Raw genomic sequence first — 25,000 nt, forward strand, 5'->3', positions numbered from 1 at the left:
TGTCAAGGACCCCCAGAATTATATGTATTTGGCCGCCGACCCCCATCTGAAGATATGTTGTTCCAGGGACCCCCAGAATTATATGTATTTGGCCGCCGACCCCCATCTGAAGATATGTTGTTCCAGGGACCCCCAGAATTATATGTATTTGGCTGCCGACCCCCATCTGAAGATATGTTGTTCCAGGGACCCCCAGAATTATATGTATTTGGCTGCCGACCCCCATCTGAAGATATGTTGTTCCAGGGACCCCCAGAATTATATGTATTTGGCCGCCGACCCCCATCTGAAGATATGTTGTTCCAGGGACCCCCAGAATTATATGTATTTGGCCGCCGACCCCCATCTGAAGATATGTTGTTCCAGGGACCCCCAGAATTATATGTATTTGGCCGCCGACCCCCATCTGAAGATATGTTGTTCCAGGGACCCCCAGAATTATATGTATTTGGCCGCCGACCCCCATCTGAAGATATGTTGTTCCAGGGACCCCCAGAATTATATGTATTTGGCTGCCGACCCCCATCTGAAGATATGTTGTTCCAGGGACCCCCAGAATTATATGTATTTGGCTGCCGACCCCCATCTGAAGATATGTTGTTCCAGAAGCAACGATTTGAGTAAAAAAAAAACGTTCGCTCTGAAAGAATATATATTCAAAGATTTCAGGCACATTTTCACGATTTAAAAAAAAATAGCAGACCTACAAGGTCATAGCGCCGCACTCGGTGCCGCACTATGAGCTTGTAGATCTGCTATTTTTCAACAGCTAAAGCATAACATAATGCTTGAAACACCAAAAGGGGTTCCCGCCCAAAATGGGCTAAGGTTTTTCAGATCTACAAGCTCGTAGCGCGGCACTCGGCGAGGTGGCGTCTGAAGAGGGGTGCCCTGCGTGTGTGTGTGTGTGTGTGTGTGTGTGTGTGTGTGTGTGTGTGTGCGAGCTCTAACATGTGGGGCGGGTACCGTCCTAAAGTCGGCTCTTCGGTGCTACTGAAAATTTCTGACAAGCCGAAATCATTTCGGCACTACAGCGGTAAAATAGGAGTATGAATTGGCCCTTAGTTTTAGTCGGCGAAATGTGTGTGTGTGTGTGCGTGTGCGAGCTCTAACGTGTGTGTGTGTGTGCGTGTGTGTGTGTGTGTGTGTGTGTGTGTGTGTGTGTGTGTGTGCGTGCGCGAGCTCTAACACATGTGTGTGTGTCTCTCTGCAGAAGCATGCACAAGCTCACCCAGCTGGAGAGGTTGGACCTGGGGAGCAACGAGTTCACTGAAGTGGTGAGTGTTTACACACACACACACACACAGACACAGACACACACACACACACACACACACACACAGACACACACACACACACACACACACACAGACACACACACACACACACACCATAATGCATTTATCTTTAACGACGGCACTTAATATCACTGTGGAATAAAAATACATTGTTGTGATTCATATGCTTTGACTGTCAATGTAGCTGTAATCCAATCTACTGTTAGCCTGCACACACACACACACACTCACTCACTCACAGACGCACACACACACACGGCCGGGCTACATACACCGGGCGGTTTTGTGCGCGTTTTACGCATATACGCACACACACGCTTTTAGGTCCAGTCCTATTTTAAGTGCGCGTGCGCGGGGCTCGTGTGTGGGCGTAAACGTGCACGCAAAGCCTGGTGTAGCCCGGCCGTCACTCAGACACGCACGCGCACACACACACACACACACACACACACACACACACACACACACACACACACACACACACATACACACACACACACACACAGACACAGACAGGCTTACTGGTACTGTGTCTCTGCCTCTCTCTCGCTCTCTCTCAGCCTGAGGTTCTGGAGCAGCTGACGGGAATCAAGGAGCTGTGGATGGACGGGAACAGACTGACCTTTCTACCTGGGGTACGGAGAGCTCTGATTGATTGATTGATTGATTGATTGATTGATTGATTGACTGATGTTCTTCCCCTGGGGTACACACGGCTTGACGTACAGTTGTTTTTAAAAACCCAACCCCTGTTGGTTGTTTTACTGTTGAGTGAGAACACAACGTTGCAGATTAAACTAATCAGCTAATTATCTGTGTCCGCCGACCCCCCCATCTGAAAATATGTTGTTCCAGGGACCCCCCCCCCCCCCCCCCCCTCCCTCCCCAGAAGCAAAGATTTGAGTTAAAAACGTTCGCTCTGAAAGAATATACATTCAAAGATTTGCGTCACGTTCTCACGACTTTTCAAAAATAGCAGATCTACAAGCCGCCGCACTACGAGCTTGTAGATCTGCTATTTTTCAACAGCTAAAGTATCACCAAAAGGGTTCCCGCCCAGAATGGGTTTTGAAGCAGCACTACGTATGTCACTGTCCTCTTCCACTGTGGATTTGAACCTGGTTTCAAGTGCAATTCAATGGTCTTTTTGAATGTGTGTGTGTGCACTGCGTGCGTGCGTGCGTGCGTGCGTGCGTGCGTGTGTGCGTGCGTGTGACGTGAGGACTTCACTGCGCCAACAACAAGCCAAAGGGTTGATATATCTTCTGCCGTGCTCTTTTTCCTCTGAACATTATTTTCACCGTCATGTCTCGGAAGACTCCAAAACCAAACACTGGGAACCTTGTGTACATCCAAATGAGTTAACTCGCTCTCCCTCTGTGTATGTGCGTGTGCATGTGCGTGCGTGTCTGCGCATGTGTGCGTGTGTGTGTGCGTGTGTGTGTGTGTGTGTGTGTGTGTGCGCGTGTGCGTGTGTGTGTGTGCGTGCGTGCGTGCGCGCCAACAGAGCGTAGGCATGCTGAAGCAGCTGTCCTACATGGACGTGTCCAAGAACAACCTAGAGATGTTGGACGAGCAGATCTCAGGATGTGAGAACCTGCAGGACCTTCTGCTGTCCAACAACGCCCTGACGCAGCTACCTGGATCTATAGGTAACACATATCTGTATAACACCTACAGCTACCTGGATCTATAGGTAACACATATCTGTATAACACCTACAGCTACCTGGGTCTATAGGTAACACATATCTGTATAACACCTACAGCTACCTGGATCTATAGGTAACACATATCTGTATAACACCTACAGCTACCGGGATCTATAGGTAACACATTTCTGTATAACACCTACAGCTACCTGGGTCTATAGGTAACACATATCTGTATAACACCTACAGCTACCTGGGTCTATAGGTAACACATATCTGTATAACACCTACAGCTACCTGGATCTATAGGTAACACATATCTGTATAACACCTACAGCTACCGGGATCTATAGGTAACACATTTCTGTATAACACCTACAGCTACCGGGATCTATAGGTAACACATATCTGTATAACACCTACAGCTACCTGGATCTATAGGTAACACATATCTGTATAACACCTACAGCTACCTGGGTCTATAGGTAACACATATCTGTATAACACCTACAGCTACCGGGATCTATAGGTAACACATATCTGTATAACACCTACAGCTACCTGGGTCTATAGGTAACACATATCTGTATAACACCTACAGCTACCGGGATCTATAGGTAACACATATCTGTATAACACCTACAGCTACCTGGGTCTATAGGTAACACATATCTGTATAACACCTACAGCTACCTGGGTCTATAGGTAACACATATCTGTATAACACCTACAGCTACCGGGATCTATAGGTAACACATATCTGTATAACACCTACAGCTACCTGGATCTATAGGTAACACATATCTGTATAACACCTACAGCTACCTGGATCTATAGGTAACACATATCTGTATAACACCTACAGCTACCTGGGTCTATAGGTAACACATATCTGTATAACACCTACAGCTACCTGGGTCTATAGGTAACACATATCTGTATAACACCTACAGCTACCGGGATCTATAGGTAACACATATCTGTATAACACCTACAGCTACCTGGATCTATAGGACACATATCTGTATAACACCTACAGCTACCTGGATCTATAGGTAACACATATCTGTATAACACCTACAGCTACCGGGATCTATAGGTAACACATATCTGTATAACACCTACAGCTACCTGGATCTATAGGTAACACATATCTGTATAACACCTACAGCTACCTGGATCTATAGGTAACACATATCTGTATAACACCTACAGCTACCTGGATCTATAGGTAACACATATCTGTATAACACCTACAGCTACCGGGATCTATAGGTAACACATATCTGTATAACACCTACAGCTACCGGGATCTATAGGTAACACATATCTGTATAACACCTACAGCTACCTGGGTCTATAGGTAACACATATCTGTATAACACCTACAGCTACCGGGATCTATAGGTAACACATATCTGTATAACACCTACAGCTACCTGGGTCTATAGGTAACACATATCTGTATAACACCTACAGCTACCGGGATCTATAGGTAACACATATCTGTATAACACCTACAGCTACCTGGGTCTATAGGTAACACATATCTGTATAACACCTACAGCTACCTGGATCTATAGGTAACACATATCTGTATAACACCTACAGCTACCTGGGTCTATAGGTAACACATATCTGTATAACACCTACAGCTACCGGGATCTATAGGTAACACATATCTGTATAACACCTACAGCTACCGGGATCTATAGGTAACACATATCTGTATAACACCTACAGCTACCTGGGTCTATAGGTAACACATATCTGTATAACACCTACAGCTACCTGGATCTATAGGTAACACATATCTGTATAACACCTACAGCTACCTGGGTCTATAGGTAACACATATCTGTATAACACCTACAGCTACCGGGATCTATAGGTAACACATATCTGTATAACACCTACAGCTACCGGGATCTATAGGTAACACATATCTGTATAACACCTACAGCTACCTGGGTCTATAGGTAACACATATCTGTATAACACCTACAGCTACCGGGATCTATAGGTATCACATATCTGTATAACACCTACAGCTACCTGGGTCTATAGGTAACACATATCTGTATAACACCTACAGCTACCTGGGTCTATAGGTAACACATATCTGTATAACACCTACAGCTACCTGGGTCTATAGGTAACACATATCTGTATAACACCTACAGCTACCTGGGTCTATAGGTAACACATATCTGTATAACACCTACAGCTACCTGGGTCTATAGGTAACACATATCTGTATAACACCTACAGCTACCTGGATCTATAGGTAACACATATCTGTATAACACCTACAGCTACCTGGATCTATAGGTAACACATATCTGTATAACACCTACAGCTACCGGGATCTATAGGTAACACATATCTGTATAACACCTACAGCTACCTGGGTCTATAGGACACATATCTGTATAACACCTACAGCTACCTGGATCTATAGGTAACACATATCTGTATAACACCTACAGCTACCTGGGTCTATAGGACACATATCTGTATAACACCTACAGCTACCTGGGTCTATAGGTAACACATATCTGTATAACACCTACAGCTACCTGGATCTATAGGTAACACATATCTGTATAACACCTACAGCTACCGGGATCTATAGGTAACACATATCTGTATAACACCTACAGCTACCTGGGTCTATAGGACACATATCTGTATAACACCTACAGCTACCTGGGTCTATAGGTAACACATATCTGTATAACACCTACAGCTACCTGGGTCTATAGGACACATATCTGTATAACACCTACAGCTACCTGGATCTATAGGTAACACATATCTGTATAACACCTACAGCTACCTGGGTCTATAGGACACATATCTGTATAACACCTACAGCTACCTGGGTCTATAGGTAACACATATCTGTATAACACCTACAGCTACCTGGGTCTATAGGTAACACATATCTGTATAACACCTACAGCTACCGGGATCTATAGGTAACACATATCTGTATAACACCTACAGCTACCTGGATCTATAGGTAACACATATCTGTATAACACCTACAGCTACCGGGATCTATAGGTAACACATATCTGTATAACACCTACAGCTACCGGGATCTATAGGTAACACATATCTGTATAACACCTACAGCTACCGGGATCTATAGGTAACACATATCTGTATAACACCTACAGCTACCTGGGTCTATAGGTAACATAAACCTTTATAACACCTGCAAGAGGATGGGATTACAGTTACACCTTTGTTTTCAAATAAACACACCTGTATTTAATACTGAAATATTGACAGGAAGATCCAAGCCGTATGAAACGAGAGGCAGGAGTGCAATAGAATCCGACATGCATTGAAACCAACTGCATTATTGATGATATGATCCATGGTATCAATAGCTGTGATGCATTATCGGCGCTGTCTGGCAGAAAGTATTTTACGATTTATTTTCCTCGTAAATCGATGCCCTACTTCGTCATAGACGCACCGTGCAGATGGACGCACACAAGTAGTGCAAATAGCAGATCTTCAAGCTCTTGTGAGAGCTTGTGAGAGCTTGTGAGAGGTTTCCATATCATTTTCCTTTATGGGTTTCCTTTCTCGCACTTTTTCTCTGCACTTTAATAATTTAACTTTTTTGTACTGTTGTTATTGTGCGAATAAATAAAACTAAAACGAACTCTTGTTCTCCCTCTATCTCTCTCTCTCTCTCTCTGTGTCTCTCCCCCCCCCCCCCCCCCAGGCACACTAAAGAAACTCACTGCATTGAAGGTGGATGAGAACCAGCTCATGTATTTGCCAGACTCAATAGGAGGGTGAGTTCAAAGTTGTGTTAAAAATGTGCTTTCTTTGTTTGTTGAATTCATAATGTTTGAGTGGCGCTATATCCCTTTGGAAGATGACATCACATGGCAGGCTTTGGAAGCCTAGTATATGGGATTCCTAATGTTTGTTTAGAGAACTAGAGGACAGCGTAAGACGTCGTGTGGCTGATATAAAGACAGGGGGCGCCCCTCACTTCACACTGTTAACGCATTTTGACCTGAGGCCGATTAAAAAAAAAAAGTCTTCTAAATCCTAAAAGTTTTCTGAAAACCCTATGTTTCCGTCAGTGGTGCTCAACCTTTTTCATGTCTAGGACCCCCAGAATTATCTGTATTTGGCCGTGGACCCCCATCTGAAAATATGTTGTTCCAGGGCAGGGACCCCCCCCCCCCCCCCCCCCAAAAAAAGCAAAGATTTGAGTTAAAAACGTTCTCTGAAAGAATATAATTATATTCAAAGATTTGGGCCAAATTTCAATGATTTTTCAAAAATAGCAGATCTACAAGCTCGTAGCTTGTAGATCTGCTATTTTTCAATAGCTAAAGTGTAACAATGCTTAAAGCTAATAGGCGTTCCTGTCCAGAATGGGTTAAAGACAGGGGCCCAGTTAGGGTCGAGGTAGGGTCCAGATAGGGGCCCTAACTGGCCTGTTAGGGTCGAGGTAGGGTCCAGATAGGGGCCCTAACTGGCCTGTTAGGGTCGAGGTAGGGTCCAGATAGGGGCCCTAACTGGCCTGTTAGGGTCGAGGTAGGGTCCAGATAGGGGCCCTAACTGGCCTGTTAGGGTCGAGGTAGGGTCCAGATAGGGGCCCTAACTGGCCTGTTAGGGTCGAGGTAGGGTCCAGATAGGGGCCCTAACTGGCCTGTTAGGGTCGAGGTAGGGTCCAGATAGGGGCCCCAACTGGCCTGTAAGGGTCGAGGTAGGGTCCAGATAGGGGCCCTAACTGGCCTGTTAGGGTCGAGGTAGGGTCCAGATAGGGGCCCCAACTGGCCTGTTAGGGTCGAGGTAGGGTCCAGATAGGGGCCCCAACTGGCCTGTTAGGGCCCAGTTAGGGTCCAGATAGGGGCCCCAACTGGCCTGTTAGGGCCGAGGTAGGGTCCAGATAGGGGCCCTAACTGGCCTGTTAGGGTCGAGGTAGGGTCCAGATAGGGGCCCTAACTGGCCTGTTAGGGTCGAGGTAGGGTCCAGATAGGGGCCCCAACTGGCCTGTAAGGGTCGAGGTAGGGTCCAGATAGGGGCCCCAACTGGCCTGTTAGGGTCGAGGTAGGGTCCAGATAGGGGCCCCAACTGGCCTGTTAGGGTCGAGGTAGGGTCCAGATAGGGGCCCCAACTGGCCTGTTAGGGCCCAGTTAGGGTCCAGATAGGGGCCCTAACTGGCCTGTTAGGGCCGAGGTAGGGTCCAGATAGGGGCCCTAACTGGCCTGTTAGGGTCGAGGTAGGGTCCAGATAGGGGCCCTAACTGGCCTGTTAGGGTCGAGGTAGGGTCCAGATAGGGGCCCTAACTGGCCTGTTAGGGTCGAGGTAGGGTCCAGATAGGGGCCCCAACTGGCCTGTTAGGGTCGAGGTAGGGTCCAGATAGGGGCCCCAACTGGCCTGTTAGGGTCGAGGTAGGGTCCAGATAGGGGCCCCAACTGGCCTGTTAGGGTCGAGGTAGGGTCCAGATAGGGGCCCCAACTGGCCTGTTAGGGTCGAGGTAGGGTCCAGATAGGGGCCCCAACTGGCCTGTTAGGGTCGAGGTAGGGTCCAGATAGGGGCCCTAACTGGCCTGTTAGGGTCGAGGTAGGGTCCAGATAGGGGCCCTAACTGGCCTGTTAGGGTCGAGGTAGGGTCCAGATAGGGGCCCTAACTGGCCTGTTAGGGTCGAGGTAGGGTCCAGATAGGGGCCCTAACTGGCCTGTTGAGAACTGCTGGGCGCGGCTGCACTAATAACTTTGGGGTGTCTATATGTAATCTATATGTAATCCATATGTAATCCATATGTAATCCATACAGCCTGACATCTCTAGACGAGCTGGACTGCAGCTTCAACGAGATCGAAGCGCTGCCGTCGTCCGTCGGGCAGTGCGTCAACATCCGCACGTTCGCCGCAGACCACAACTTCCTCACACAGCTCCCCCCGGAGGTCAGTGCCGTTACTGCTTGATTTGACTTCCTTGCATGCATGAATGGTGCCGTGGTTTGGGGGGCGGCCATCTTAGCTGAACGGGTGACCTCTCACCCCGTCAGAGGGGTCAGTAGGCTACAGGCTGTAGTCTTAGCTGAACGGGTGACCTCTCACCCCGTCAGAGGGGTCAGTAGGCTACAGGCTGTAGTCTTAGCTGACCGGGTGACCCCTCTCCCCGTCAGAGGGGTCAGTAGGCTACAGGCTGTAGTCTTAGCTGAACGGGTGACCCCTCACCCCGTCAGAGGGGTCAGTAGGCTACAGGCTGTAGTCTTAGCTGAACGGGTGACCCCTCACCCCGTCAGAGGGGTCAGTAGGCTACAGGCTGTAGTCTTAGCTGAACGGGTGACCCCTCACCCCGTCAGAGGGGTCAGTAGGCTACAGGCTGTAGTCTTAGCTGAACGGGTGACCCCTCACCCCGTCAGAGGGGTCAGTAGGCTACAGGCTGTAGTCTTAGCTGACCGGGTGACCTCTCACCCCGTCAGAGGGGTCAGTAGGCTACAGGCTGTAGTCTTAGCTGAACGGGTGACCCCTCACCCCGTCAGAGGGGTCAGTAGGCTACAGGCTGTAGTCTTAGCTGACCGGGTGACCCCTCACCCCGTCAGAGGGGTCAGTAGGCTACAGGCTGTAGTCTTAGCTGAACGGGTGACCCCTCACCCCGTCAGAGGGGTCAGTAGGCTACAGGCTGTAGTCTTAGCTGAACGGGTGACCCCTCACCCCGTCAGAGGGGTCAGTAGGCTACAGGCTGTAGTCTTAGCTGACCGGGTGACCCCTCTCCCCGTCAGAGGGGTCAGTAGGCTACAGGCTGTAGTCTTAGCTGAACGGGTGACCCCTCTCCCCGTCAGAGGGGTCAGTAGGCTATAGGCTGTAGTCTTAGCTGACCGGGTGACCCCTCTCCCCGTCAGAGGGGTCAGTAGGCTACAGGCTGTAGTCTTAGCTGACCGGGTGACCTCTCACCCCGTCAGAGGGGTCAGTAGGGTACAGGCTTTAGTTCCGACACACCAAAGGTCCGACAGTCATTAGACCGACCAGGGGCGGCCTTAGGGATCTGGAGGCCCGTTTCAAGGCCCCCCCCCCCCATACACGTCTTGCTCGTGCATCGTCCTCTCTAGAGGGTGAAGGCCCGTTTCAATTGAAACTGATGAAACATAGCGAAGGCCTCCTATGAGACCGACAACCCTAACCAAACGCTAACCGCAAGCACGACACAACGCATGTTAGACCAACGGGTGATTTCCGCATGTGGGACCTTCGGTGTGCACACCCTGGGTCAGTAGGGTAGTAATTTACACCCCTTCTCTCCCTGTCAGATGGGTCAGTATGTTAACCCCTTCTCTCCCTGTCAGATGGGCTTGTGGCAGAACGCCACAGTGCTGTTCCTGCACTCCAACAAGCTGGAGTCTCTGCCCGACGAGATGGGAGACATGACCCGACTGAAGGTCATCAACCTCAGTGACAACAGGTGAGTGTCTGACTAAAGCGTTCAGTCAATCAATCAAAAAACGTATATAGACTGTTGAGTGTCGTGGCGCGTGTGTTTAGTAGACTGTTGAGTGTCCAGTGTGTGTTTAGTAGACCGTTGAGTGTGTTTAGTAGACTGTTGAGTGTCCAGTGTGTGTTTAGTAGACTGTTGAGTGTCCAGAGTGTGTTTAGTAGACTGTTGAGTGTCCAGTGTGTGTTTAGTAGACTGTTGAGTGTCCAGAGTGTGTTTAGTAGACTGTTGAGTGTCCAGTGTGTGTTTAGTAGACTGTTGAGTGTCCAGTGTGTGTTTAGTAGACTGTTGAGTGTCCAGTGTGTGTTTAGTAGACTGTTGAGTGTCCAGTGTGTGTTTAGTAGACTGTTGAGTGTCCAGAGTGTGTTTAGTAGACTGTTGAGTGTCCAGTGTGTGTTTAGTAGACTGTTGAGTGTCCAGTGTGTGTTTAGTAGACTGTTGAGTGTCCAGTGTGTGTTTAGTAGACTGTTGAGTGTCCAGAGTGTGTTTAGTAGACTGTTTAGTGTCCAGTGTGTGTTTAGTAGACTGTTGAGTGTCCAGAGTGTGTTTAGTAGACTGTTGAGTGTCCAGTGTGTGTTTAGTAGACTGTTGAGTGTCCAGTGTGTGTTTAGTAGACTGTTGAGTGTCCAGTGTGTGTTTAGTAGACTGTTGAGTGTCCAGTGTGTGTTTAGTAGACTGTTGAGTGTCCAGTGTGTGTTTAGTAGACTGTTGAGTGTCCAGAGTGTGTTTAGTAGACTGTTGAGTGTCCAGTGTGTGTTTAGTAGACTGTTGAGTGTCCAGTGTGTGTTTAGTAGACTGTTGAGTGTCCAGAGTGTGTTTAGTAGACTGTTTAGTGTCCAGTGTGTGTTTAGTAGACTGTTGAGTGTCCAGAGTGTGTTTAGTAGACTGTTGAGTGTCCAGTGTGTGTTTAGTAGACTGTTGAGTGTCCAGTGTGTGTTTAGTAGACTGTTGAGTGTCCAGTGTGTGTTTAGTAGACTGTTGAGTGTCCAGTGTGTGTTTAGTAGACTGTTGAGTGTCCAGAGTGTGTTTAGTAGACTGTTGAGTGTCCAGTGTGTGTTTAGTAGACTGTTGAGTGTCCAGAGTGTGTTTAGTAGACTGTTGAGTGTCCAGTGTGACGTGTGTGTCTTCTTCCTTGCAGGCTGAAGCATCTTCCGTACAGTTTCACCAAGCTGAGCCAGATGACGGCCATGTGGCTGTCGGAGAACCAGGTAGCCATTCACCTTCACGTTAATGGCTACCCCGTTTAGTTTAGTTTTAGTCACATTTTAGTCACCTGGAATGTTTTTTTGTATGTTAATCGACTAAATGTCATGCAATTTTAGTCGACTAAAATGTATTTTGATGCATTGATGCCGTCGTAATGGCTGATTTTACACTTGCTGAAAATAGCCGATCTACAAGCTCACAGCGCGACGCGTTGTGAGCTTGTAGATCGGCTATTTTCAGCATGCAACCAGGTGTAAAATGAATTATACTGGATCTCTTGTCCTTCCTAACATTTTAGTCTAATTTGTATTTGTTGACGAAATTGTCAATATATTTAGTCTTAGTTTTAGTCATCATAGCTTATTCCGTTTCATTCACACAAAAAAAACTTGATCAGGTCATCTCTAGTATGAATATGTGAAACATTCTCCTGTTGCATGCTACATGCTACATGCTACATGCAGACATCTTCCCCATCTTCCACCATAGTCTGAAAACCCACCTCTTCAGACTCCATAGTAGCCCGTAGCCCCTCCCCTAGCCTCGACGACCTACAGGCGTATGCAAAGGCTAAACTTATGCAACTTAGGTAGCATTTGATGTAGACGGGTGCAGTGCTTAGTTTAGACAGTACGTGGTTTAGACTAGTCATTGGTTAGACCAGTCATTAGTCCTACAACTACAACCTATCTACCTGGTTTAGACTAGTCATTGGTTAGACCAGTCATTAGTCCTACAACTACAACCTATCTCAAACCCTCACCCTAAACCTAACCTCCCACGGGGCAGCACACCTAAACCTAACCTTAACCCATGTCTAACCAATGACTAGTCTAAACTAAGTATGCACCCCTATGTGGACATAGAATGCTATGGCAGTGTATAGTATACTCATAGTTTCATGGTAGAGATATGCTTCTGTTAGATGGATGTTAGGTTCTTGGCTTGCCTGTGATCCTTGATGACTATTGCCGTGTCTTTGATGTATCACCATATGTTTTTGCTCACTGTAAATCTCTCTGGATTAAGAGCGTCTGCTAAATGCCTACATTGTAAATTGTCCCCCTCCCTCCTTCAGTCCAAGTCACTCATCCCGAAGGAAGTTAGGTTGTTAACTAGCTTGATGACTATTTCTATCATATGTCCCCCCCCCCCCCCCCCCCCCCCCCTCCAGTCCAAGCCCCTCATCCCCCTCCAGAAAGAGGAGGATCCAGAGACCCAGAAGACGGTTCTGACCAACTACATGTTCCCCCAGCAGAGCCGCACAGAGGAGTGTAAGTACAACAACCACTACAAAATTGTGTGCGTGCGTGTGCGTGTGCGTGTGCGTGTGCGTGTCTGTGTCTGTGTCTCTCCTACCTGTCTCAAACCAGAGCTGTGGAGTTTAGACAGAGTTGCGACATTGAGGGGGCAGAAAACAGCCCGGTCATGTGGTCCATGTACTCGCGCGAGCCCATAGACTCCAATGCATTCCGGAAACTTCTGGTGTCCCTCTTCGTCAATAGAGCATCGCAGTCCCGCCCCCTTTCATGACGACGCCAGGCCCAGGAAATAATTCCCAATGCATCATCCTCATAGACATTTCAAATAGTATTTATTTAAAGACCTTATAAGCGAGCCAACAAAGCCAACTCTTGTCGTGACAAATCATGACATCAAACACAATATTTTGGACCAAACAAATAATTACAAAGAAAGTGTTGTAACCTGCCGTTTTTTTCTTCTTTCTAATTATTTGTTCGGCCCAAAACATTGTGTTTATTGTGATGATTTGTCACAACTCGAGTTGGCTTTGTCCGCAGCGTAAACGTCTTTAAATAAATACTTTCTGCAAAGTCTATGAGGAAAATGAACGGGGAATTATTTTTCAGGTCTTCGAGGGGGCGGGACTGCGACGCTCTATCGGAGTCTATGTAGGAGAGCCGCCATTGGACCGAAGCCCCATGAAGTGAACGGAGTTGTCGTAAACTCCGTCTTACTCTTTGGCTCTGTCTCAAACTAAGTAATACGACCGACACCCCCACTATGGGAGGGAAGACTTGCGATTTGCTAGCTAGAAAATGAAATGATGTGTGAAACACATCGCCACCCGCTGCTCCCAAGATGGAGTTACACCTCGCCGCTCACAGCACGTTCAACGTGCCGTGAGCTTGTAGATCTGTAGAGCTTGTAGATCTGCTATTTTCGACGCAGTGTTAAGTAAGTACACACACACACAACATGTTTCCCCAGCAGAGCAGGACATAGGAGTGGTAATGTACGCACACGTTGTAATCTGAAAAACAAAGGTGTGTGTGTGTGTGTGTGTGTGTGTGTGTGTGTGTGTGTGTGTGTGTGTGTGTGTGTGTGTGTGTGTGTGTGTGTGTGTGTGTGTGTGTGTGTGTGTGTGTGTGTGTGTGTGTGTGTGTGTGTGTGTGTGTGTGTGTGTCATAATGTTTACATTGTCCATGTGACAATGTGTAAGACTGTACGTTTAGCATTAATTGAAAGCTCCAGCTGTTTATCGCCCGCTATATGGAGGAAAACGTACTGCTCGTTGAATGTCCTAGATTTCATCATAGATATAGATGGGGCGGCGGTGGCTCAGGGGTAAGAGTGACCGGATTGGAACCGCAAGGTTCCCGGTTCGAACCCTGGGGGCTCCCCCAGAGTTAGTGTCGAAGTGTCCTTGAGCAAGACTCTGAACCCCTAATTGCTCCTGATGTGCAGGTTGGTGCCTTGCATGGTTTCCTCCAGCATCGGTGTATGAATGTGTGTGTGAATACTGGGTGAACGACAGCTACGGCAGTCCGCTCCGGCAACCGGAAATGGATCAGTGCTCGATACATAAACCTGCTTGAAATGGATCAGTGCTCGATACATAAACCTGCTTGAAATGGATCAGTGCTCGATACATAAACCTGCTTGAAATGGATCAGTGCTCGATACATAAACCTGCTTGAAATGGATCAGTGCTCGATACATAAACCTGCTCTCCGTCACAGCCCTAGTTTCTACTACGGCAGAACCTACACTCCCACGTAGTGACTACAACGCCATGTCATAACCATGTTTATTGAAATTCTAGCTGTCATACATTCACACCGATTGCTCCATCACCTCTCTTATGCTGTGTAATGTGTTGGCATGCTCTGAATGAAGAAATAACACTAATACCACATGTCATATTAACCATGTTTATTAAAACGGTTTTAGAATAACACAGATTGCTCCATGCAGCACCTTCCTCTTTCCACTGCTGATCATGTCCAGCACAATATCGGCAAGTTAGCTGACGCGCGGCGGGGTGGTTTTTTTAATGTTTGACACATGCTGCATAGACGCGTCACCATACTTGTCGCCGACGGCTGTTTGCTTAACGATTTTGACAGCTACGGCGATGGCGTCATAGCCGCCGTACTTCCGCCTAGCGGAGCCGTCCTGAAAACAGTCGTTGCTTAACCCATTTTGGGCGGGAACCCCTTTTGGTGTTTTAAACATTATGTTATAATTTAGCTACCGAGTGGCGCGCTACGAGCTTGTAGGTCTGCTATTTTTGAAAAATCGTGAAAATGTGGTGCAAATTTTGGATATATTTTTTTCAGAACAAAAGTAAAATCTTTGCTTCTGAGGGGTCACTGGAACAACATATTTTCAGATGGGGGGGGCGGAGGCCAATTACATATAATTGTTGGGGTCCTTGACATGAAATATTGAGCACCACTGATACAGAAACACGAGGTATTTCAGAAAACTGAGAATTTAGAAGACATTTTTTAAATTTCGACGTCAGGCCTAAATGGTTTAAAGTCCTTAATGGCATTAAAGCACACCTTGTCGTGTAATACTGCTTAAATAATAACTATTAGATCCAGTGGAACATTTCCTGAAAACGTAACCGTTTGGACAGTCACTGTCTCTAATACACAAGCCTTTTGAAATGACTAAATGTAATACTGGTATTTTTAATGCGCTGGAGAAAAAGTAGTTAATTTAGCAACCGTGCGTTATGCTGGGGTAATTAAGTTGGCCTACTCCCCCCCCCCCCCCCCCCCCCCCCCCCCCCCCCCCCCCACAACGCATTTAACCCTTTTAGTCCTGACGTCGAAATAAATAAAATGTCTTTTTAAAATGTTGTTTTTTCTGAAAAACATCATGTTTCTGTATCAGTGGTTCTCAATACTTCATGTCAAGGACCCCAAAAGTTATATGAAATATGCCTCCGACCCCCCATCTGAAAATATGTTGTTCCAGTGACCCCTCCCCCAGAAGCAAAGATTTTAGTTAAAATGTTCACTCTGTAATAATATTCAAAGATTTGAGGCACATTTTCACGACTTTTCAAAAATAGCAGACCTACAAGCTCATAGCGCGCCACTCGGTGCCGCGCTATGAGCTCGTATATCTGCTATTATTCAATAGCTAAAGTATAACATAATGCTTTAAAGCACTAGACTAGTTTTTAATTCCCGGATTAAATGACATTATAGAAAGACGTAATTTTACGTTCTGGCTCAGGCGGGGCGGGGGGGGGGGGAAATAACGTAATTCCGCTCTGTGTGTTTCTCTCAGATATTCCACCTCAAACTCATGTTTCTCTGTGTGTTTCTCTCAGATATTCCACCTCAAACTCATGTTTCTCTGTGTGTTTCTCAGATATTCCACCTCAAACTCATGTTTCTCTGTGTGTTTCTCTGATATTCCACCTCAAACTCATGTTTCTCTGTGTGTTTCTCAGATATTCCACCTCAAACTCATGTTTCTCTGTGTGTTTCTCTCAGATATTCCACCTCAAACTCATGTTTCTCTGTGTGTTTCTCTCTGATATTCCACCTCAAACTCATGTTTCTCTGTGTTTTTCTCTCAGATATTCCACCTCAAACTCATGTTTCTCTGTGTGTTTCTCTGATATTCCACCTCAAACTCATGTTTCTCTGTGTGTTTCTCTGATATTCCACCTCAAACTCATGTCTCTCTGTGTGTTTCTCTCATATATTCCACCTCAAACTCATGTTTCTCTGTGTTTTTCTCTCAGATATTCCACCTCAAACTCATGTTTCTCTGTGTGTTTCTCAGATATTCCACCTCAAACTCATGTTTCTCTGTGTGTTTCTCTCATATATTCCACCTCAAACTCATGTTTCTCTGTGTTTCTCTCAGATATTCCACCTCAAACTCATGTTTCTCTGTGTGTTTCTCTGATATTCCACCTCAAACTCATGTTTCTCTGTGTGTTTCTCTGATATTCCACCTCAAACTCATGTTTCTCTGTGTGTTTCTCTCTGATATTCCACCTCAAACTCATGTTTCTCTGTGTGTTTCTCAGATATTCCACCTCAAACTCATGTCTCTCTGTGTGTTTCTCAGATATTCCACCTCAAACTCATGTCTCTCTGTGTGTTTCTCAGATATTCCACCTCAAACTCATGTTTCTCTGTGTTTCTCTCAGATATTCCACCTCAAACTCATGTTTCTCTGTGTGTTTCTCTCTGATATTCCACCTCAAACTCATGTTTCTCTGTGTGTTTCTCAGATATTCCACCTCAAACTCATGTCTCTCTGTGTGTTTCTCAGATATTCCACCTCAAACTCATGTTTCTCTGTGTGTTTCTCTCAGATATTCCACCTCAAACTCATGTTTCTCTGTGTGTTTCTCTCAGATATTCCACCTCAAACTCATGTTTCTCTGTGTGTTTCTCTCATATATTCCACCTCAAACTCATGTTTCTCTGTGTGTTTCTCTCAGATATTCCACCTCAAACTCATGTTTCTCTGTGTGTTTCTCTGATATTCCACCTCAAACTCATGTTTCTCTGTGTGTTTCTCTCTGATATTCCACCTCAAACTCATGTTTCTCTGTGTGTTTCTCTCAGATATTCCACCTCAAACTCATGTTTCTCTGTGTGTTTCTCTGATATTCCACCTCAAACTCATGTTTCTCTGTGTGTTTCTCTCATATATTCCACCTCAAACTCATGTTTCTCTGTGTGTTTCTCTGATATTCCACCTCAAACTCATGTTTCTCTGTGTGTTTCTCTGATATTCCACCTCAAACTCATGTTTCTCTGTGTGTTTCTCTGATATTCCACCTCAAACTCATGTTTCTCTGTGTGTTTCTCTCAGATATTCCACCTCAAACTCATGTTTCTCTGTGTGTTTCTCTCTGATATTCCACCTCAAACTCATGTTTCTCTGTGTGTTTCTCTGATATTCCACCTCAAACTCATGTTTCTCTGTGTGTTTCTCTCAGATATTCCACCTCAAACTCATGTTTCTCTGTGTGTTTCTCTGATATTCCACCTCAAACTCATGTCTCTCTGTGTGTTTCTCAGATATTCCACCTCAAACTCATGTTTCTCTGTGTGTTTCTCTCTGATATTCCACCTCAAACTCATGTTTCTCTGTGTGTTTCTCTCAGATATTCCACCTCAAACTCATGTTTCTCTGTGTGTTTCTCTCTGATATTCCACCTCAAACTCATGTTTCTCTGTGTGTTTCTCTCAGATATTCCACCTCAAACTCATGTTTCTCTGTGTGTTTCTCTCAGATATTCCACCTCAAACTCATGTTTCTCTGTGTGTTTCTCTCAGATATTCCACCTCAAACTCATGTTTCTCTGTGTGTTTCTCTCATATATTCCACCTCAAACTCATGTTTCTCTGTGTGTTTCTCTGATTTTCCACCTCAAACTCATGTTTCTCTGTGTGTTTCTCTCAGATATTCCACCTCAAACTCATGTTTCTCTGTGTGTTTCTCTCATATATTCCACCTCAAACTCATGTTTCTCTGTGTGTTTCTCTGATATTCCACCTCAAACTCATGTCTCTCTGTGTGTTTCTCTCAGATATTCCACCTCAAACTCATGTTTCTCTGTGTGTTTCTCTCAGATATTCCACCTCAAACTCATGTTTCTCTGTGTGTTTCTCTCAGATATTCCACCTCAAACTCATGTTTCTCTGTGTGTTTCTCTCATATATTCCACCTCAAACTCATGTTTCTCTGTGTGTTTCTCTGATATTCCACCTCAAACTCATGTTTCTCTGTGTGTTTCTCTCAGATATTCCACCTCAAACTCATGTTTCTCTGTGTGTTTCTCTCAGATATTCCACCTCAAACTCATGTTTCTCTGTGTGTTTCTCTCAGATATTCCACCTCAAACTCATGTTTCTCTGTGTGTTTCTCTCTGATATTCCACCTCAAACTCATGTCTCTCTGTGTGTTTCTCTCAGATATTCCACCTCAAACTCATGTTTTTCTGTGTGTTTCTCTCAGATATTCCACCTCAAACTCATGTTTTTCTGTGTTTCTCTGATATTCCACCTCAAACTCATGTTTCTCTGTGTGTTTCTCTCAGATATTCCACCTCAAACTCATGTTTCTCTGTGTGTTTCTCTCAGATATTCCACCTCAAACTCATGTTTCTCTGTGTGTTTCTCTCATATATTCCACCTCAAACTCATGTTTCTCTGTGTGTTTCTCTCTGATATTCCACCTCAAACTCATGTTTCTCTGTGTGTTTCTCTCAGATATTCCACCTCAAACTCATGTTTCTCTGTGTGTTTCTCTCAGATATCCCCAACTCAGACTCTGAGAGCTTCAACCCGTCGCTGTGGGAGGAGCAGAGGAAGCAGAGAGCGCAGGTGGCGTTCGAGTGCGACGAGGACAAAGACGAGAGGGAGACGCCGCCTCGGGTCAGTGCTCTGTCTTCAACCTGGGGTCCCGGGACTAAATTAACATTGATTGTACAATATAAATTGGGGTCTCAGAGAGTATGTTGGCCTCTGGTGACATGGTGCCCAGCACAGGACTATTAACCCATTCTGACCTGAGATCAGATTCTAAAATTGTCTTCTACATCCTGACAGTTTTCTGAAAAAGCTATGTTTCTATGTCAGTCGTCTATTTTTCAAAAATAGCAGATCTACAAGCTCGTAGCGCGCCACTCGGTGGCGCGCTATGAGCTTGTAGATCTGCTATTTTTCAATAGCTAAAGCATAACATAATGCTAACACCAAAAGGGTTTCCTCCCAAAATGGGTTAAATGTGCTGATAAAACTATCCCTACAAAAACATTGTCAGTAGCCTGTAGATGTCTGGATGATAACAGTACGTTAAGGTGGTTTCAGTAGCCTGTAGATGTCTGGATGATAACAGTACGTTAAGGTGGTTTCAGTAGCCTGTAGATGTCTGGATGATAACAGTACGTTAAGGTGGTTTCAGTAGCCTGTAGATGTCTGGATGATAACAGTACGTTAAGGTGGTTTCAGTAGCCTGTAGATGTCTGGATGATAACAGTACGTTAAGGTGGTTTCAGTAGCCTGTAGATGTCTGGATGATAACAGTACGTTAAGGTGGTTTCAGTAGCCTGTAGATGTCTGGATGATAACAGTACGTTAAGGTGGTTTCAGTAGCCTGTAGATGTCTGGATGATAACAGTACGTTAAGGTGGTTTCAGTAGCCTGTAGATGTCTGGATGATAACAGTACGTTAAGGTGGTTTCAGTAGCCTGTAGATGTCTGGATGATAACAGTACGTTAAGGTGGTTTCAGTAGCCTGTAGATGTCTGGATGATAACAGTACGTTAAGGTGGTTTCAGTAGCCTGTAGATGTCTGGATGATAACAGTACGTTAAGGTGGTTTCAGTAGCCTGTAGATGTCTGGATGATAACAGTACGTTAAGGTGGTTTCAGTAGCCTGTAGATGTCTGGATGATAACAGTACGTTAAGGTGGTTTCAGTAGCCTGTAGATGTCTGGATGATAACAGTACGTTAAGGTGGTTTCAGTAGCCTGTAGATGTCTGGATGATAACAGTACGTTAAGGTGGTTTCAGTAGCCTGTAGATGTCTGGATGATAACAGTACGTTAAGGTGGTTTCAGTAGCCTGTAGATGTCTGGATGATAACAGTACGTTAAGGTGGTTTCAGTAGCCTGTAGATGTCTGGATGATAACAGTACGTTAAGGTGGTTTCAGTAGCCTGTAGATGTCTGGATGATAACAGTACGTTAAGGTGGTTTCAGTAGCCTGTAGATGTCTGGATGATAACAGTACGTTAAGGTGGTTTCAGTAGCCTGTAGATGTCTGGATGATAACAGTACGTTAAGGTGGTTTCAGTAGCCTGTAGATGTCTGGATGATAACAGTACGTTAAGGTGGTTTCAGTAGCCTGTAGATGTCTGGATGATAACAGTACGTTAAGGTGGTTTCAGTAGCCTGTAGATGTCTGGATGATAACAGTACGTTAAGGTGGTTTCAGTAGCCTGTAGATGTCTGGATGATAACAGTACGTTAAGGTGGTTTCAGTAGCCTGTAGATGTCTGGATGATAACAGTACGTTAAGGTGGTTTCAGTAGCCTGTAGATGTCTGGATGATAACAGTACGTTAAGGTGGTTTCAGTAGCCTGTAGATGTCTGGATGATAACAGTACGTTAAGGTGGTTTCAGTAGCCTGTAGATGTCTGGATGATAACAGTACGTTAAGGTGGTTTCAGTAGCCTGTAGATGTCTGGATGATAACAGTACGTTAAGGTGGTTTCAGTAGCCTGTAGATGTCTGGATGATAACAGTACGTTAAGGTGGTTTCAGTAGCCTGTAGATGTCTGGATGATAACAGTACGTTAAGGTGGTTTCAGTAGCCTGTAGATGTCTGGATGATAACAGTACGTTAAGGTGGTTTCAGTAGCCTGTAGATGTCTGGATGATAACAGTACGTTAAGGTGGTTTCAGTAGCCTGTAGATGTCTGGATGATAACAGTACGTTAAGGTGGTTTCAGTAGCCTGTAGATGTCTGGATGATAACAGTACGTTAAGGTGGTTTCAGTAGCCTGTAGATGTCTGGATGATAACAGTACGTTAAGGTGGTTTCAGTAGCCTGTAGATGTCTGGATGATAACAGTACGTTAAGGTGGTTTCAGTAGCCTGTAGATGTCTGGATGATAACAGTACGTTAAGGTGGTTTCAGTAGCCTGTAGATGTCTGGATGATAACAGTACGTTAAGGTGGTTTCAGTAGCCTGTAGATGTCTGGATGATAACAGTACGTTAAGGTGGTTTCAGTAGCCTGTAGATGTCTGGATGATAACAGTACGTTAAGGTGGTTTCAGTAGCCTGTAGATGTCTGGATGATAACAGTACGTTAAGGTGGTTTCAGTAGCCTGTAGATGTCTGGATGATAACAGTACGTTAAGGTGGTTTCAGTAGCCTGTAGATGTCTGGATGATAACAGTACGTTAAGGTGGTTTCAGTAGCCTGTAGATGTCTGGATGATAACAGTACGTTAAGGTGGTTTCAGTAGCCTGTAGATGTCTGGATGATAACAGTACGTTAAGGTGGTTTCAGTAGCCTGTAGATGTCTGGATGATAACAGTACGTTAAGGTGGTTTCAGTAGCCTGTAGATGTCTGGATGATAACAGTACGTTAAGGTGGTTTCAGTAGCCTGTAGATGTCTGGATGATAACAGTACGTTAAGGTGGTTTCAGTAGCCTGTAGATGTCTGGATGATAACAGTACGTTAAGGTGGTTTCAGTAGCCTGTAGATGTCTGGATGATAACAGTACGTTAAGGTGGTTTCAGTAGCCTGTAGATGTCTGGATGATAACAGTACGTTAAGGTGGTTTCAGTAGCCTGTAGATGTCTGGATGATAACAGTACGTTAAGGTGGTTTCAGTAGCCTGTAGATGTCTGGATGATAACAGTACGTTAAGGTGGTTTCAGTAGCCTGTAGATGTCTGGATGATAACAGTACGTTAAGGTGGTTTCAGTAGCCTGTAGATGTCTGGATGATAACAGTACGGTAAAAGGTGGTTTCATTTTATTTCCGGCATCGCTTTGTTTTGGTCCCCCATGTTTGTTTGTTTTAGTCTGGCCAGTCGCTACGAGTTGGAATAAAAGATGGATATACCAAACACAAACTATTCCAAGAAGTACTTGAAGAAACGTGTTTAATTCAAGGCTTTGTAATTCTGATTCTGCTTTGGTTGTACCGTCCTGAGGACTACAAAACCAGTAGCCTCGGAAACCCAGACGTTTTTATTTCCAGGGAGAAAAAAAAAAGGTCTGGGACCGAGTCAGTCCACTTCAATACGGCATAGAGTAGTCGATCACTCTCTGCTGATTTCTGATTGTCTGCACCTTTGTTAAATTGACGCACACACTCCTCTCTTTCTCTCTGTCGCTCTAATTAATTAGTCTCATGTCGCGCAGCTGCGTCTAGATTCTCCCGGCGGATCCTGCCGGGAGCTGCCTGTGCCATAGAAAGCATAGGTGGACCCTATGGGTGGACCCCAGGGAGCTGCCTGTGCCATAGAAAGCATAGGTGGACCCTATGGGTGGACCCCAGGGAGCTGCCTGTGCCATAGAAAGCATAGGTGGACCCTATGGGTGGACCCCAGGGAGCTGCCTGTGCCATAGAAAGCATAGGTGGACCCTATGGGTGGACCCCAGGGAGCTGCCTGTGCCATAGAAAGCATAGGTGGACCCTATGGGTGGACCCCAGGGAGCTGCCTGTGCCATAGAAAGCATAGGTGGACCGCAGGCTAACAAACCAGTGACTCCAGCGGGTACAGGCGAGTCGGCGTGTTGCTTTGTGTTGCACCCCGTCCTCCTTACGGGAGCAGAGACCAACACCCCAGCAGCTCCACATGAGGTCATAATGGGTGTGTTGCACCCCGTCCTCCTTACGGGAGCAGACCAACACCCCAGCAGCTCCACATGAGGTCATAATGGGCGTGTTGCACCCCGTCCTCCTTACGGGAGCAGAGACCAACACCCCAGCAGCTCCACATGAGGTCATAATGGGTGTGTTGCACCCCGTCCTCCTTACGGGAGCAGAGACCAACACCCCAGCAGCTCCACATGAGGTCATAATGGGCGTGTTTTCCACCTATTTGCTCCGTGCCGTGCGTCCTGCCCGTACAATATGGCAAGGTTGGCACCCACCCAGGAGGTGGCACGAGGTGGCAGCCTGGCACCCACCCAGGAGGTGGCACGAGGTGGCAGCCTGGCACCCACCCAGGAGGTGGCACGAGGTGGCAGCCTGGCACCCACCCAGGAGGTGGCACGAGGTGGCAGCCTGGCACCCACCCAGGAGGTGGCACGAGGTGGCAGCCTGGCACCCACCCAGGAGGTGGGTGCCCGGCTGAATATGGCAGTCTGGCCCCGGTGTCTGTCTGGCCTCCCCCCACCCACACACACTCGCGCACAGTCGCACACACACACACACACACACACACACAACCTGTGATGAAACCGTAGACAAAATACATCACATTGTGCGTGCGTGCGTAGATCTGCTATTTTTGACGAATCGATTTGTCTACAGTGAAATAAGAATGTACAACATTTACAGGTCTGTTTTTTTCCAAGTATAGAGGGATTTAAGTGGTGCTGAATTTGCCGCTCAACAAAAGCTTAGCGTATGACGGAGGTTAATTTCACATTGACTTTTAATCTCCATCATACGATTATTGTGACGTTTATTTTTTCTTCTATCATGACAAACGATGGTAACGATATTCTGTTCCCGTCCCTGTCCCCAGGAGGGCAACCTGAAGCCTAATAATAATGGTTCTGTCCCATCCTTGTCCCCAGGAGGGCAACCTGAAGCCTAATAATAATGGTTCTGTCCCATCCTTGTCCCCAGGAGGGCAACCTGAAGCCTAATAATAATGGTTCTGTCCCATCCTTGTCCCCAGGAGGGCAACCTGAAGCCTAATAATAATGGTTCTGTCCCATCCTTGTCCCCAGGAGGGCAACCTGAAGCCTAATAATAATGGTTCTGTCCCATCCTTGTCCCCAGGAGGGCAACCTGAAGCCTAATAATAATGGTTCTGTCCCATCCTTGTCCCCAGGAGGGCAACCTGAAGCCTAATAATAATGGTTCTGTCCCATCCTTGTCCCCAGGAGGGTAACCTGAAGCGCTACCCCACGCCGTACCCTGACGAGCTGAAGAACATGGTGAAGACGGCCCAGTCCGTGGCTCACCGGCTGAAGGAGGACGAGGAGGAGTCGGCCAGAGAGAGGAACCGCATCGGGGTGCAAGACGTCGGAGTCAAGGTCTGTTTAAACCAGCTTAGAAATAGTATTTACACTCTTTGCAGTGTTATTGTGCTGTAGGTTAACACCCCGAGCGCACAGGACGAAGTTCTCCGCCTTTTCAATTAGTAACGCCCAGCGCTTAAGACGGAGATTGATAAAAAAGACTATTGATATCAAAACCGATCGCATCATCATCCACAGGCTGGGAGCATCTGTTGCGCAACATTCGATGTTATTTTTCCGGTGGGACGTCATCGAAAATGTCCCCCCCCCCCCCCCATTTTAGCCGACGAGATCGAAAATCTTAAAACTTGAATAACTCTTGATCTAAATCATTCCGGCCAAATCTAAG

General features: G+C 46.1%; 1 protein-coding gene across 1 annotated transcript in view; it reads left to right on the forward strand.

Moving 5' to 3' along the window:
* Positions 1-1,213: 1,213 nt before the first annotated feature.
* Positions 1,214-25,000, forward strand: part of LOC306918803 (uncharacterized protein) — a gene marked incomplete at both ends in the record, with an annotated part of 41,480 nt that continues 17,693 nt past the window's right edge. Inside the window, 10 exons of the mRNA XM_079531668.1 lie at positions 1,214-1,277; positions 1,859-1,933; positions 2,806-2,950; positions 6,695-6,767; positions 8,770-8,899; positions 10,285-10,400; positions 11,569-11,638; positions 12,811-12,910; positions 19,185-19,306; positions 24,514-24,666. Coding sequence (XP_079387794.1) covers positions 1,214-1,277; positions 1,859-1,933; positions 2,806-2,950; positions 6,695-6,767; positions 8,770-8,899; positions 10,285-10,400; positions 11,569-11,638; positions 12,811-12,910; positions 19,185-19,306; positions 24,514-24,666 — 1,048 coding nt within the window. The remainder of the gene's footprint in view (positions 1,278-1,858; positions 1,934-2,805; positions 2,951-6,694; positions 6,768-8,769; positions 8,900-10,284; positions 10,401-11,568; positions 11,639-12,810; positions 12,911-19,184; positions 19,307-24,513; positions 24,667-25,000) is intronic.

The sequence above is a fragment of the Electrona antarctica genome (assembly GCF_951216825.1).
Source record: "Electrona antarctica genome assembly, contig: scaffold_748, whole genome shotgun sequence".
Classification (NCBI taxonomy): Eukaryota; Metazoa; Chordata; class Actinopteri; order Myctophiformes; family Myctophidae; genus Electrona; species Electrona antarctica.